This window comes from Ctenocephalides felis, unplaced genomic scaffold (assembly GCF_003426905.1).
Source record: "Ctenocephalides felis isolate EL2017-DRISC unplaced genomic scaffold, ASM342690v1 CF-g0.4_SCAFFOLD_03026, whole genome shotgun sequence".
Classification (NCBI taxonomy): Eukaryota; Metazoa; Arthropoda; class Insecta; order Siphonaptera; family Pulicidae; genus Ctenocephalides; species Ctenocephalides felis.
The window spans coordinates 1-17959 of NW_020539180.1; the positions used below are offsets into that span (position 1 = coordinate 1).

The window sequence follows — 17959 nt, forward strand, 5'->3', positions numbered from 1 at the left end:
TTTAAAGATCTGATTATTAGATGTGTTGCCAGACATTCTTTATGTGTTAAGTGATTGGGATGAACACTATATATAATTATTTTGTTTGAAAAGTTAAAAAAAAACTAAAAACAAACTAAATCGATTGGAATTGAAAATATTGACGATGATATCATCGACAAAATAATTATATGCGCCATCATATACGATTTAATAGTAATCACTTTCAAATTAATTTCATTTTATTTCTTTCATCGAGTACTAAAGAAATACTTGTAACTCGCAGACCTTAGTCGGTAAATCCCAGCTTTAAACAATTGCAATAATCAAATAGTTATTATACTTCATCAAATGAATGAATGATGATGAACTTCTAAATATCTTTAAATCCTGTATTATTTGAACCTTTGTGTGCGATTGTACATCGAGTTCTCGTTGGAACAATGGCAGAAAAGACATCAGTCGTCGAAGGACACCTTGTTTCCGAGCACGACATGTAATACAAACAATCTGCCCTAGAGGTAATTGCGCCGGACATTTATATAAAGAATTTCAATAACAAGCCGTGTGAATCATGGAATTCGCAAAAAAAAAAAATTATTATGCATACTATTGTTAATAAAGACCATATCGACAATCGAAGGTCGGATTGACAAGTTAAGGTCGGATCAGTCAGTACTTTTCTTGAGAAAGAAATACGAAGAATAGGTGACTTAATTTGACGTCATGGCTTGAGTCACTATGTCAGTTTGTCAAGTTAAAATTTGATGAAATGGAATCAAATCTTACTAAATTGACGAATCGAAATTTGCCAGGCCAGTTCTAGAACCAACATACTGTTAACCATAGCTGTTAACACATTAATTGATTTCTTTTTGCTTAGAAGTAGCTTAAACTTTACCATATTCTCTAGTGCGTAAATACGATAAAAATTTTACCTGTCCACATTTAACAATTCAAGGAAAAACTACTATGAAGAATCAATGGGGATGGATTGATATTAGTATTTTCTGCTAAAAATTCTACCTATCCACATCTAACAATTCAAGGAAAAACTACTATCTAGAATCAACTGAAATTGGTTGATATTAATTTTCTGCTAAAAATACTACCTATCTACATCTAACAATTCAAGAAAAACTACTATGTAAAGGTTGATATTAAAAATTCTACTAGACACTAGATACTAAAAATTCTACCTATCTACATCTAATAATTCAAGGAAAAACTACAATATACAATCATTCGGTATAGGCTGATATTAGTATTTTCTGCTAAAAATTCTACCAATCCACATCTAACAATTCAAGGAAAAACTACTATGTAAAATCAATTGGGATAGGTTGATATTAAAAATACTACTAGATACTAGATACTAAAAATTCTACCTATCTACATCTAATAATCAAGGAAAAACTACAATTTACAATCATTCGGAATAGGGTGATATTAGTATTTTCTGCTAAATATTCTACCAATCCACATCTAACAATTCAAGGAAAAACTACTATGCAGTACAATTGGGATGGGTTGATATTAGTATTTTCTGCTAAAAATACTACCTATTGACATCTAACAATTCAAGGAAAAACTACTATGTAGAATCAATTGGGGTGGGTTGATATTATTATTTTATTTTATGTGTTATGCTAACAATTGTGCTTATACGCCTTTAAACGTCAATATGCATTTGCAAATATGAGATTTACTAAATGAGAAAGTTTTTGCTTCATTTTAAGTGCACTAAATATTACAAGATGATTTCCTTAGGAGGTACTACAAGTTCAGTAATCTAACCCTATTTACACCAGTTCTTTGATTTTCTGATCTTTAGTTTATATTTATGAAAAAAATATTACTCCATTTCAATTGTTTAATTTAAAAAAAATAAGATTTTGAAATAAATTTCAGTATAGGATGTACTAACAGTACATCCTTAACAGTACACTAATATTTCATTAAAATTAGCGCGAATATTACTAAAATTGAAAATGTTATCAAATACAGGTTACCCCCGCATAACATGGTATTTTTATAACATAATGTGCTATAAAATTTGAGAATTAAGACGCTTCCTTTACAACACGGTACTGCTATAGCACGGGCTCACTTATATATTTTGAGAATTCAGAAAAACTCTAATAAACTATGAAAAATGTATAATAAAAACTACTAAAAGCAAATTTTATCTAATTTAAAATTAGTGAAGTCACTATACAACAGCTCAATGAACACGATAAAAGTAGTGCAAAAGTACCTCGTTTAACATTTTTTATTTCAAAGCGTACGTTCTATCGAAAAATGTAATATTTCATAAATGAAGATAAATGAACATCTTTCACTAAAGGTAAGAAATCGAAAATAACAAATATTTTAGTAAAAATGGAGCATGGATTTAGAGGTAATATTGATAAAGTCTCAGAGCATCAGAATATCTTGCCAAAAGAAAATATCTCACGTTAAATAGTACTTATTGTTATGACGAAAAATTTTGTATTTTTTTGTTTCATATAACGCGGATTTTCGTAACACGGTATTTTAGGATCGTAACTACCACGTTTTACGAAGGTTACCTGAAATCTTAATAATAAATGCCAATGTATGTAATTTAATATAGTATAATTTGATAATATTTGACTTACCGTTAATAGTACGCATTTCACTTCCTTTGCAGCTCCTATGCACCCAAAAATGGCCGCGCAGCAGGCAATGGCACCAGTTGCCAGCAAAACATAAACTGCTCCAGCGAACAAATTTGATCCCAGCAATTCGTTCAAATATCCTCGATCTAGCACTGTCCAGAGTCCAAGACCAAAACATAAAGCACCTCCAAGCTAGTAGAAAATAAGAAAATTAGAAAAAGCTTAAGCATCATTTTGCATATAATATCAACTCAAATTTAATCTTACAATAAACTTGTTATAATACCAAAATTAAATTAGGACATAATTTAGTACATTATTAAAAAGTGAACCACTGGGTTTTCTTTTCAAAATTTTATGTTATTTGTCAAATTAATTACTCAATAATGTCTTTCTATATAGACAGATTGTAACTTTTAAGAAAATAAAAAAAAACTTGTTGTGCTGACTTGATGTCGTGGCGATGGCGAAGAGATGTAAAGCTAACAGTTTGCCTATATTTTTAAATAATTGACTATTAGAATAACCAATATCTAGTGTTTTTGTTGTGATTGCTTTTATTGAAAGCAGGACTATTTTTACTTGGAAACATATTGCCATGCATTAATGTTAGCACTGCTTGACATCAGTATGTCCGAAGCATGTATCCAACTAGAATTTCTAAAAAGGTCAAAACTCTAACCACTTACTGACGTAAAGGACTTGATTTAGGCTAGTTGTACAAACTTCCCGATATGTGAAAATAATTAAATTAGTCAACAGCAATTTAGTTTTAGCAAATAGTTTTTAAATTTTTAAAAAGAGCCGTTAATTACGAAGATATTTGTTAGTCGAGCAACTAAATTTAAGACTAATCAATACTAATTAGAATTGCAATCGAGAAATAGTGAACTTGTAAAGTAACAAATATTAAAATAGCATAATCCGTTACTCTTATGTGTTTTTGCTTACTCTGTTATCAATTTAATACATGTATTTCAATTTAATACATGTTATCATTTAATTTAATGTATATATCTTTAATTGCAAAAATATAACATTGATATTTCCATCATAATTCTAATTCTAATTTTGATTCTAAATATATGTATGACAATTGAATCAACGAGATTTTATTGAAATTTTGAACATATATATGATTTTATAATTTATGAATGTCTTTTTAGCAAATTATGAATTTTGGGACTTCATCCATTAAATACTTATATACAATTTACGCAATTGAATCATCATTACATTTCTTGAGTTCAATTAGATCCCAATATCTTATTAAATGCATGTATTCCGATTGCTATTTAATTGTAAATGGAAAAAAGAGATCATAAACATTAAATAATTTAATGTTTTGCTATGATAAGTTATTTGCAATAGTAAGTTATTTACTATAAAACTGTTCTAAAAATAGAGTTTAGAAATATCTAAAAAAATAATTTTCTTCTATCACAGGTGAAAGAATTAGTTTTTAATAATTAAAAGGTCTAATATATTGCTGTGATATCAATTAGAATCTGCGCTTTGATCATGAACATAAGTTCTTTAAATTTATTTAGTAAAAATAATATTTCAGGTCATCAACTTCTACGTCATCGGATAATTTTCCACAAAGCAAAAGTGTAATTTTTTAATATTAAAATGAATTACTGTCAAATATTTGTTCTCGACCTTTATTTGTGTGATATTGTTGTACATGTTTGACTTGAGAGAATTATGAGGTCACATTATTGTTGTGAAAAATAATAACCAGATTCTCTTCCATTAGTCCATTTAATAATTTTAACTATGTTTTATTAATAAATTACAAGTGATAATTAAATAAAATATTCTATTCAATTATATTCACCGCAAACGTTACATGATATAATAAAAAAGGAAATTGAAAAAAATTACTCAATGAAAATAAGTACTTCTTAAAATACATTTTCAGAAGCTAACAATAAATTAATTTTAGAAAATAAAAATTCAGATTCATGACGATTTGAAACTACAGAACTTAAAGTTATAAATGTTCCTAAAAATCACTTCTGAATTTTTAAATATCATTTTAACATTTAAATTATGCAAATCTTGGTACTTTTATTAAATGAAATATTAAAAATAATTTATTTTAAGAATTTTAAAATTAATAATTCAACACAATTGCTTGTGATATTAATTCTAAACATTTCACTATTTTTTTAAGAATATAAGATTATTGAGAAAGTTAATGATAATTTGTTTGCAAAAAATATATGAATTATGGCTTGAAAATATACTTTATAAATATAAATATAAATATAAATATATATAGTATAACCTGTATACTTTTTAAAAATAAGCTAGAAGTGGATGGAAGATGGTATGGCTTACATGAAATTCAAAATAATTCTTTTTCTAAATAAAGATCAAAGGTTCAAGACCTATCGACTTAGAATTATTTTGTTTCACTTATTAAACCTAAATTTTCGAACAAAATCAATACAAACTTTGAAAATTGCTCAATAAAAATCGAAAGTTTCTCTAGAATAGTCGACACGTTTGCTTAAAGTGAATATTATTTCAATGGGCGTTTAATATTTGTTTTGTACTATATTGGTACAAGATTCAAAATATCGTACGATCTCTATATAAATATAGTAATTTGATTGGAAATATCAAACCTATTTTTATCTTCAAAATGATTATTTTTAGCACTTTTTTAAGTAATTCCCAATTGATTCTAAGCAATACAAATAGAATCCGCGAAAACTTAGAGGATCATATATGACAAATAAAATGAATAAAAAACGCATTTCCAACTTATTATCGATTTCAATGATAATTACTTACAAATATTAACACATTTGTCAAAATCATGCTATATTTCATAAAGCGGCCACATCCTTCCATCTCTTGGCCGAAGCCCATCTTGGTCCTTCAATATGTTGAATTTCGACAATCTGCAAAGGACAAATACAAAGTTAGAATTTGAGTAATTCTTTTAAATATAATTTAACTGACTGATAAAACTAACATAAATACATCGGAATGATTCAAACACATTATTCAAAATAAATATGCAAATTTTTTACCTAAAATCAAATTCTAATTACAAAAAGTCATAAAAAAATTACATAAGAAGTAATATAATTTGCAATGTTATGAGTTATAGGTCAAACTAAAATTGTGAATTATTAATTAATTTAGAGGAAAAATATGGGTATTGATAGAAAAATGTAATTAGGTAAGAAATAGTAAACAAGTACCAGTATGTAGTCAAAATTTTTAAAAATAAAGAAAATACAAACACAATGACAAAATTATATTATTTGTCAAATTCCAGGTACATCTCCCAATTTTGAATAAAAGTGAAAAAACATAAAGAACAAGTATTAAATCATGCAAAACCAAAAATCAACTAAACACTAATTAGGCATGTGATATGTAAATTAAATTTTTTTAGGACTTAATATTATATTTTATAATCTTATATATTTAATTTTTCATCGTTAATTTCCTTTGTGAGTGTGAATGTCTCTATATGGATATAGAAGATTTTTTCTGGATATCTAATATTATTTAAGAATTTATTTTTTTGAACTAAAAAACCTATGTTTTTTTCCAAAACAAAATTTATTGAATCTATTTACTATTTTTAAATATAAATAAATTTCGACCAAAAACAATAATTTTTGGATAATTTTAACCGAAATTTAAATTAGGAGCATTCATAGTTTGAATGCTAAGGCAGTCATAAGAACCTCACACATAGAAACAAATTTTGGCAAGATTTCGACTAAAATTACAAAATAAAAAGTTTTATATCGTCCAAATCGAACTCATGACGAATATATTCGTCAATCATAAAAGAAATTAGAAAGAAATCATGGAAAATGCAATTACTACATTTTACTTCTTTGTTTAACATAAACACATTTTACATACGTGAAAAGGTAAAAATGTATTAAATTCAAAGATACATGAAAATGTAAGCAACTAAGAAAAGTTTTGATAAAAAGCAAAAACTATTTTCAAAATAAATACACTGGGGCCTCGCTTTACGGCTAGATACGTTCCGCAAAACTTGGCCGTAAAGCGAAAAGCCGTATAACGAATCAATTATTCTAATACGTATTCATACAAATTCAATGGGATCGGTTCCAAATTTAATAAATATATAATATGGTTTCATCCAAAATGCATTTTATTTTTTTATTTTGTTTAAATTATAAACATATCTAACAAGAACATAAATTTTACATAAAATAAAAAACTTCAAAAACATTACATAATTTTCAAATAAAAATGAAACAACTAAAACCTACAGATCACTGTCACCATCATTTTGCGCTGGTGGGTTGAAAAATTTGTCTTGTTTGTTTTGCCTTCTTGTCTATTTTTTCCTTTAGTGATTTATAACAGTTAATGGCTGATTTAATTCCTCGATACACATAAGCGCTACGTTCGATGTCAGGATCGTTTTCAAGGAAGATGTTTACACCTTGTTCAAAATATGAAAAAGCGCTCGACATGATTTTTGATGTTAGCTGTTTGGATACAACAGGTTCTGTATCTTCATCAATTGCCGGCTCTGCTTGCAACTGAATGAGTTCCTCATATGAAAGGGGTTCCCTATCAGTTGCAAGTAGATCCAGCACATCAGATTCGTTTAAATCTTCAAAACCGAGATTGCGCAATATATCGACATAGAGAAAAAAAGCCGTTATAGCGAAACATTTTAGGCCGTATATCGAAAACGTACCTTAATTAAAGAGGGCCGTTATAGCGAAAGGCCGTACAAAGAGCGGCCGTATAGCGAGGCCTGGGTGTAGTTAAAAATGTTATTTAAATAGATAATAATAATTCTCTTTGATTAAGTATATTATTATCATATTTCAGAGGTTCATTCAACTTGCCTTCATGTATAAAGCAAAATTTTTTTTATTTAAATTTATACAGGATATGATCTCTGTTTTATACGCATGACGAATATACTCGTCAATTTTGCCACTTGTCCATGACGAGTATATTCGTCAATCACAGTAAACTGGTTAATTATATGTATTCAATAAAAGTATTTTTCGTAAATAGAAAATACTAAAGTCTGATTAATTTCAATCAACATTTTATTTTTACTATAAATTCTTATTGAAATCTGTTACTTTATTTCTGTACGAGAAATGTATGCATGTACGTCGTAAAAGAGAAAAATCAATTGATCATATTTTTATTCATATATGAAAGCATGACGAATCATCATTTTCTTTCTCTTAAATTTTGTTACAAGTTTATGATTTTCTATATGTACATAATTTGAATTATTTTGCGTCTTTTGAAATAATTGCTTTTGAGAGAAACTTTGTATAATTAATAGTTATGTTTGCGAATTATACATAATTATTCATGACAAACCTACACAAAGTATGATGTAATGAATATTATTGACATATATAAATTGAGAGTTGTAAATTATTTTCTTCATATTTTTGTAATTTACATTTTTAGAAGTTTTTTATACATAAGTAAGCAAAATGTATAAATGTATAAATGTATGTACGTGTGTATAAATCAATGTATATTTTCGAATGTCAGTCTCTTGTCAAGCAGTAGTATATATGGAAATATAGATAACAATATGATACCAAGTAAAAATAGTCCTGATCCGGTATTGCGGTATCAATAACTAGCTGTAAGTAGCATTTTGACACCATTTTCCAAAGTGCATTAACTTCCCGATACATTAACTTAATCAATTAAAATTGAAATACATCTATTTAGGTAAAATGTTCATTTGCTGTTTCGAAAAAAAAGATATCGCTTTCATTGAAAGCTATTTTACTATCATTTATTTTGTACTTTATTTTATTTATATTTATGTTATTTTTCACTTATGTTACTAGATGTCATAATTTAGCAGTTGTAACAGATATTGAAATTAAAAAAAAATAAACTATTTTAAATTGATATCTTTGAAACATATAATACTTGTGATATCTGTAATTGCATAAATTAAATTAATTTGTTTAACAGAATACATTTTGTCCATTTCGCGATCTAAAATATATTTTATTTAAGTGTAGACGTCGACTGTAATCAGTAGCTACCAACGAAACACCGCAGAATGTTCATACTCCACATAGATTGTGATCAGAATCACTGGAATGCGGGGCGAAATTCTAAGCTTTGATGAATTTTTATAATACAAACCGCTTATCGTAGGCCTATAATATTTTAGTATGCTATTTCAGAGTATGATATCTATCGTCATACAAACTTTTATCAAAATTACAGACACACAGACACACATACACACGTACTTTTTTCTTATTTCTATTTGGTCTCATTTGATTCAGAATGACTTGAAACGCCAAAAAACATAAAATTTGAAAAATCGGATTTGTGCGCAAAAACAAATTTCTCCTTTCGGAAAAAAAATGTATGTTCGAATGCAATTAAATAAATTGCTCACCATATAAATATTTAGTTAAAAAAAATCAGAAAAAGAATTCATGTTCATGGTACATTATAACCTACTATTTTTCTTAAGAAGGCAATCCAGTCTTTTCATTATTGTGTAGATTATATATGTATATATTATAAATATATGCTGACGCACATGTGTTGCAGCAATGCCCACAAAAGGTGGTTTTTACTCGATATAATATTTAAGATTTTTAACCTCAAATGGATATTTGATATCATATTGCTTGATATGAAGCTGGCTTAAAGATCGAATATGGGACTAATTCATTACAAGTCATGTTTACAACTTTAGTTAGAATTAGAATTAAAATACGAATTATATTCAAGATTTTTTTTTTAATTAAAAAAAAAAAAAAAATTCTTTCCCCAAAAGCAATCGTTTTATCAGCACAAACAAAGTTTTTTAAATCATTCAAATCGGATGCTTAGTTCTCTCAAAAACTGCTATTTTTTGCACATATAGCTCTGTATTTCCGAAACGGTTGGACCTGCTTTTGCCAAAATCTACCACTTCTACCCATCATTACGAATCGAATATTTTTTGGATCATTCAAATCGGTTGATCCGTCTTTTAAAACCTGATACTTTCATCACTTTTTGCTCCATTTCTCCGAAGTCGCTGGATCTGTATTTACGAAAAACTAATCAGCACATCTCCCTATAAATAGGAATCGATTGCTTTTTGAATTTTTCAAATCGGTTGATCCATACGCACAAAATCGTCGACGAAAAATTGTCTCCACACATACACACACATCCATTTTTTCTGAGGTATGCCAAAATGTTCAAAAACCTTTGAAACGTAAAGATATGCAAAAATTTTCATTTTCTATTTTTGGTCCATTACTATAACTTACCTTACGGGAAGTTAATAAAGAAATAATAATAAAGGTAATCTTTCTTACATACAAAGTATAATTATTAATTACTTATTTTTTTATAGAAATTCATTATTATATGAATGTGTAAAATTCATGTAATATGCGTTTATTAAACGGGAAATTGCAGAAATTTTCCTTATTGCACAATTCACATCCATGTACTATTTTGCATACAAATGACTTCACTATCGTTAGAAAAAAACATCTAGTTTTTTATTTTACATAAAATAATCAACAAATTTGTTATAAAACTCTCGTATCATGAGTAATAATACTTGAAAACGGCTTGAACGATTTTTATGAAATTTTTACGTCAACATCTATTTTTCATAAAATTATTTAGAATATCATAATAATAAAGACTTTATGTTGATTATATTGTACAGTGTTAAGCTTACGGACTCGTTTGACCTCCTGATTTCGAATTCGATCAGGACAACCTGACATCGTGCAGTAGCGATGTCCATTTTTACTTGAAAATATAGATGAACTAGTAGTGTATGGCATCGTGCCTTAGGGCAAATTGCTGGAACTTCCCATACCGTAATGAAATGTTCGAGAAAATAGATTAATATAAATACTGTACATTGTCTAATATTTATAATAATTATATAAACTTAATTACAAAAATAAAATTATTCATTTGAAGTATATAAGTGAGCTTTAGAATTTTAGCCAGAATTAAAATCAAAATCTGAGTTTTTTTTCCAAAAGCAATTAATTGTCAAAACAAGCAGAAAGTTTTTTGAATCATTCAAATCGGATACTTAGTTCTCTCGAAAACTGCAATTTTTTGCACATTTGGCTCGGTATCTCCGAAACAGCTAGACTTGCCTTCGCCAAAAACTAATCATCACTTCTCCCCGTCATTACGAATCGAATGCTTTTTAGATCATTCCAATCGGATGATCCGTTCTCTCAAAAACTCGATTTCTAGTTTTTGAACTCTTTGCTCCGTATCTCCGTAACGGCTGGACCTGCCTTTGGCAAAAACTAATCAGCACATATCCCTATTAATAGGAATCGAATGTTTTTTGAACCAATCAAATTGGTTAATCTGTGCACCCGAAAACGAAGACGAAAAAATGCGGACACACAAAACACACACACATCCTTTTTTTCTGAGGTATGTCAAAATGTTCAAAAACCTTCAAAACATGAAGAAATACAAAAAAAATCGTTTTTGATTTTCGGCCTATTACTATAACTTAACCTGCGGGATATATAAATAAATATTGTTTTAATATCATTTGAAAATAAGCCCATCTGTGGGCACTGCGGTGTGAAATGGCAAGGAAAAATCTTTCATACTATTCTTCCCTGAATCGAGTTGGTGTTTAACCCAGCTCACGGACCTACCCTAGGACAGTACTACCGATTATGTTTTATGATTTTTTTTATATTTATGTTTTAGAGAGAATATAATTCTAATAAGAGTAAAAGAAATAACAAAAGCTAATACCAACATATCTCATACTCCAAACCATGTGCAAAATTTTAATTGAAACGTAATCTAGCAAAGATTCACTAATTCACTATTTAATAAAAATTATACAATAATTATCAACATTCGCGCAACCTATCAGCTTATATAAAATATATACTTTATATTTATAAATACAACAAAGCGTATAGATTATAAGCCTTTGCGAAATTACTTCTAGTAACTATGTTGTATGAAATGTCACTCTCACGCTTGCTTGAGCACCATTATGTTATATCATGTCGTTTATATAATAGTGAAAACAACATAATAAATTTGTTTGAATAAAATTTGCAATTGACATAAAAAGTAATCAAACAATCAAACAACACCTCAATTAATAAAAGTTGCAAAAAAATTATAAAGATTTTGATCAAAATAAGATTAAGTGAACTCCACAGCCTACATACGATATCAAACATTAGAGATATCCATTTTTACTTGACAGTTCTAAGTAAAATAGCCGAGTACTGCAACATTAAATTAAGTAATATCGTCACTATTTGAAAAGGAGCAACCACTGGGTTGCTTTCTAAAAAGTCTAGTAGTTAAGAATGAATCATCACAATATCTCAAAACTTTTACATGTAAATGTTGGTCAAAGAAAACGTTTGAAGCCATTGGAGACCTAACAATGTTTATATCTTCAAATGTATGAATAGAACTAGCTGTAAGTGGAATTCTGTCTTAAGGCAATTAAGGCATCGTGCCTTAAGGCAAACTGCTGGAACTTCCCATACCAAAAATTATTATTTTTTTAAAAACGATTAACATTTTTGAAAAATTTTTACTTCGAAAAAATTAGATTTTTGAGAAACTATAAATTGGACAAAAAATTACTTTTTTTTTATAAAAAAAATTTTTTTAATTTCTTTTTTTAAAAAAAAAAATTTCTCTATTTTGACATATTTTGGAAGATCTGAACTTTTTTTCAAAGCAATCGTACTGCTTTAACTGCATAGAGACACAATATAAAGCGCGTAAGCGCCGCGTCGCTGTCTAACGGATAAACATTGGTACGGAACCCATAGGAATGTAAACAAAATTCATACTTATTGTTAAAATCTCTATAAAATATCTGATAATTTGATGTGCATATGTCTAATGATCATTTTTGACCGCAAAATGGCATTTTTTTTTTTTTTTCGTTAGATCTCCGAAACCGCTAGACCTGCCCTCATGAAAATTTGATCAATTTTTCATCTTGTCAATACAAGTAAAATGTTTTCTGAATTATTAAAATCGGACGCTTTGTTCTCTTAAAAATTGAGTTACTGTTTTCGGCACTTTTTGCCCCGTATCTTCGGAACGGCTAGACCTGCCTTCGCCAAAAACTAATCAGCACGTCTCCTTATCAATACGAATCGAATGTTTTTTGAATTATTCAAATTTGTATCCGCACATACATACACACACGCACATACATACACACACACACATACATCCATTTTTTCTAAGGTATGCCAAAATGTTCAGAAACCTTTGAAACGTAAAGATATATACAAATTTTCATTTTCGATTTTTTTGCGATTACTATAACTTGCCCTACGGGAAGTTAAATATATATATACTTAAAAATTTATTTTTTTTGGTTTGAAACAATTGGATAAAAAGCTTAAAAACAATTATTTAAAATTAAAAATCTCTTTTTTTTATCAATATATGAAATAAGCACTAATTTGTAAAATACCAAACATGAAGGAATTCACATGACGACTGCAAAATATAAATGAAAATAGTGTTAGTTCATAATATTGAAATAGCCGTTTTTAATACAGGGTACATATTAATTAGCATTGTTCAACATTTTTGTCTGTCAGTTTGTTTGGACTAATCTCCGCCAAAAACGACTACTAGACCGATTTTGACGAAACTTTCTTGACAGGTAGCTGATGTAATTGGGCGCAACTTTGGCTAATTTTATTTTAGAAAAAAAGTATCTTATCTCATCTGGCTGCACCCGAGATCTTGGCCGCGTGAAATTGAAATAAAATGATTCGATTTTTACATTTCATCTGATCTTATATTAATTCAAAATATTTTAAGAATTTTAATTTAAAATATTTTGTTACATTTTTACTATTTTTTTTTACCTAAGAGAAATAATTGTAAATTAAGTACAGTTGTTCAATATTCAGATTTACATTGAAATTGATCAATTTATTTATATGTTATTTTATTTAAATAGTAATCTTTTGCTACTGTTTTCTCCCTAAAATAAGTATATTTAATTTGGTTTTTTAGATTTTTAAATATGCACCATTCATTAGTTATGAAAGTCAAATCTCGCTTAAAACACAAGAAGAAAAAAAAGTGTTGTCCTAATAAGAACCTTCTAAGAAAAATCCTAAGAAAATCGTACACCAAATACTGTGTATAAAAAACATATTTTAATTAAACTAATGGAGATAACTGAAAATAAATGTTAATAAAAATAAAAATAAAAAACATTTATTTTTTTTATTAAATTTCACACGAACAAGGTCGCAGGTACATCTAGTTAAAAATATAAAATGCACTGCCATTATTAATATAATTTTTTTTTATAAACGTTTTTTTTTTAAATTTGAAATTATAATAAATTTTATCAACAACTAAATAATTATGATAATTAATGTCAACTAAGTATGGCTGACTAAGTAAGTAATGTCACGGTATGGCTGCAAGTCAGTTTGATTACAAAAAAATAATTTATATCCATAATTTTATCAAAATATAGATTCAAATGGATTATTAAATGCAAACAGTTAGAGCTGCAAAGCTGCAATAACATATCTAATAAACATCTCAATAATACCACTTCAAGTTAACCAAGAGTTAATCAACAATACCACTTCTGTTAAGAACAAGAAGAGTTTCATTTTTTTTTTCAAATAAATTTATATATGCATTTTGAGGAAGCACGAATAATATATATTTAACTATCCGTAGGGTAAGTTATTGCAATCGTCCAAAAATCGAAATTGAAAATTGTTGCATTTCTCGGCGTTTTGAAGATTTCTGAAGATTGTGGCATACCTCAGAAATCATGGATGTATATGTGTGTGTTTTGTGTCCGCATTTTTGCGTCCACGTTTTCGGGCGCACGGATCAACCGATTTGAATGGTTTAAAAAACATTAGATTCCTATTGATAGGGGGATGTGCTGATTAGTTTTTGGCAAAAGCAGGTCCAGCCGTAACGGAGATAAAGGGCAAAGAGTGCAGAAAATAAAAATCGAGTTTTTGAGAGAACGGAGCACCCTATTTGAATGATCTAAAAAACATTCAATTAGTAATGATTGGGAGTAATAGATATTAGTTTTTACAAAAGCATACCATTTCGAAGGTACTGAACTAAATGTACAAAAAATAGCAGTTTTTGAGAGAAATAAGCACCCGAATTGAATGATTCAAAAAACTTTCAGCTTGTGTTGACAAAACAATTGCTTTTGGAAAAAAAATTATTTCAATTTTTTTTCAATCTTTTTTGTGTATACAGAAAATAATTCAGATTAGAATTTTGATTCTCTCTAAAGTTCTAAAGACCACTTATATAGTCTAAATAAATAATTTTAACTTTGTAATTCAATTTCTAACTAATTCTTTTAATTATTAGACAATGTTACAGTATTTATAATAATCTATTTGAAAACATTTAATATTCCTCGAACATTTCGTTACGGTACGGGAAGTTCCAGCAATTTGCCTTAAGGCACGATGCCATACACCACTAGTTAATTTATGATTTCAAATGAAAATCAACAGATAACGAGATATCTTTACAGTATTCAGTGTACAGTTTTTCAGAAACATTTATCATCTCCTGAATTGAAAAAAAAAGTTTCTCCGGTTGTCTTTTTTAAACATTCTATGCGTATAATACCAAAAGGTTAAGTAATATTTGTTTGATCATACACCACTAGCTTATATATTTTATGTAAGAAAATTTATAAAATCAACAAATATGAATATTAATAATTTTTTGACATACCAATGTATATCATCATGGTGTAATTGCTATCATATAAATTAGATATATGCAGACGGTCAAAAATGGTCATTAGACAAAGGCACATCAAATTATCAGATATTTTATGAAGATTTTAATAATACATGTAGTTCCATAATATCGTTTGTCCGTTAGACGGGCTTCGATATTTCGTCTCTATGCAGCTAAATCTAAATATTTCAAAATAAAGAAAACATTTTTTTAAGAGTATTTTTTTTTTTAATTTTAATCTTTTCAAAAAAAATTAAATTTTGGAACGGAAAGTTCGAGCAATTTGCCTTAAGGCACAATGCCATGCCCCACTAGTTGAATTTTTTAAATCGAATAAATAATTTTACACATTTCTGCTAATTACAAAGAAACGGCTTGGCCGATCGTCGCGCAAAACCAACCATCGATAGTCTTTATTATAATTTATCAAATGGCTTTTAAAAGCCATTATAAATAATTATTTATGAAATCGGTTCAGCCGTTTTTCAGAAAACCCCGAGGTTTTCACATTCAAATCGGCTCACATACACATACACACACATTTTTTTTTTAAATTTGTTCTCATTCAATTCAGAATGACTTTAAACATCGAGAACACAGAATTACCACATCGCATTTTTCGCGAAATCAAACTTCTTTTTCGGGAGGTTAATTAATTAAATATAATACAAAACAGCTGAAATTAAACACGAAATATGAGCGCCATTAAACTATTTCGCAACAAACGCGGTACAATTGTCAAAACAAACATTCATTTATAATACAAAATTTTTAATAAAACCTCGGCAACACGAAACTCATCAAGTTTTTAAATGTATTATTATTTTTATTTATACTCACATGACTAAAAGTATTAAATCAATAAAAGATTTAAAAGCGCATTCGAAAAAAAAACTCAACATACCTGTGGGCAATAACGCGATCCAATATACACAAGGACTTCGCGCCAAGAACAAGATTCACTTTTCACTTCAGAACAAAACCACTCGCATTCGAATTTAAATTACACTACATGTAATAAAACATTTACCCAACTATACCGATTATAATTATCATTAAATTATAATGGGTATGGTAATAATCCTGATTTATTTCGTTATGATTTATTTGATTTCAGAACTGACGCTTACTTAACCTGCCGAGCACTACTCGCACGCCTGAGTATTTTTCACAACTGAACAACCTGTCTGTTTTTGTTGGTTTTGTTTTGGTTCGCGACCAATAGGGTGGGGGTAGACAGAGATGTAGTACATTCGTTAGTTTTTATGAGATTTTATATTATTTAAATGCGATGTTAGGGTCGGTGCACATTGATGAATTTGATCAAATTATACAGATATTCATAGTTACGAATTTAGTAGACACGGGATGGAATAATAACTGGTTGTAATAAATGAAAGACCATACTCTTCTTTTATCTATGTGAGAGTCCTTGAAATAAATAGTTTTTTGAATATAAGTTTAGAACTAGTGGGCATGACATCGTGTCTTAAGGCAATTTGCTGAAATTTCCCGTATGAAAAACTAAATTATTAAAAAAACATTTTAAAATTTTTGAAAAAATTTGCCTTTTTTGAAAAATTGGATATTTTTAATTTTTTTTTTTTTGTATTTTGATTTTGTTTTAATTTTGAACGTTTCTTTTTAAGCAATCGCGCTTCATTCTCCAGGTAGTCGTCTACCGTGTAAACATTGGTACGGGCCCACATAAATGTACACAAAATTTGTACTTAGATTAATTAATTTGTACTTTGTATTTATACTTTACATAAATGTGTGTGTGTGTGAGGATACAAAATTTTGTCGACGATTTCGGGAACACCGATCAATCGATTTGAATAATTCAAAAAACATTCAATTCGTATTGATAAGGAGACGTGCTGATTAGTTTTAGGCAAAGACAGGTCTAGCCGTTCCGAAAATACGGGTAAAAAGTGCCAAAAACGGTAACGATTTCAATAATTCAAACAACATTTTACTTGTATTGACAAGGTGAAGAACCGATTAAATTTTTGGGAAGGCAGGTCCAGCGGTTAATGACTCTCAATAAAAAGAAGTTTAAAAAATATCATTTGGCGGTCAAAAATGTTTATTGGACATATGTACATCATATTATTAGATATTTTATAGAAATTTTAATAATGTGTACATATTTTGTGTAATTTTTTTTGAGTTTCGTACCAAGATTTCTAATTACGGTACGGGAAGTTCCAGCAATTTGCCTCAAGGCACGATGCCATGCACCACTTTTCTCCTTCTATCGAATCGCGTATGTCAGTCGTAGCAGTACTCCTTAGCGTCAGATACATATGACCAGGCCCGGATTTAGAAATTTGGCGCCCTGGGGCAATGACAAAATTTTTTTTTTTTTTTTGTATTTATTTTTCATAGCAAGCTATACAAAGTACATTCAGCTACATATGTTACAGTTATATATTAATTGTCTGCGTGAGAAGGATCGCTATCTTGCGATAGCGCCTTCATAGATATTATATTATAATTTCTAGTAAATCATTGCATATTCTTTTTTTAAGACGCTTTGGTGGTAAAGGCTT

General features: G+C 28.4%; 1 protein-coding gene across 1 annotated transcript; it reads right to left on the bottom strand.

The window, feature by feature from the left end:
• Positions 1–2621: 2621 nt before the first annotated feature.
• Positions 2622–16582, bottom strand: LOC113381718 (tetraspanin-18-like; the record flags this gene model as incomplete). Its single annotated transcript, XM_026620452.1, has 3 exons — positions 16245–16582; positions 5427–5536; positions 2622–2813 (listed from the first exon to the last, which is right to left on the bottom strand). Coding segments are annotated over exons 2-3 (270 nt in total), but the record flags the coding sequence as incomplete, so codon positions are not given.
• Positions 16583–17959: the final 1377 nt, after the last annotated feature.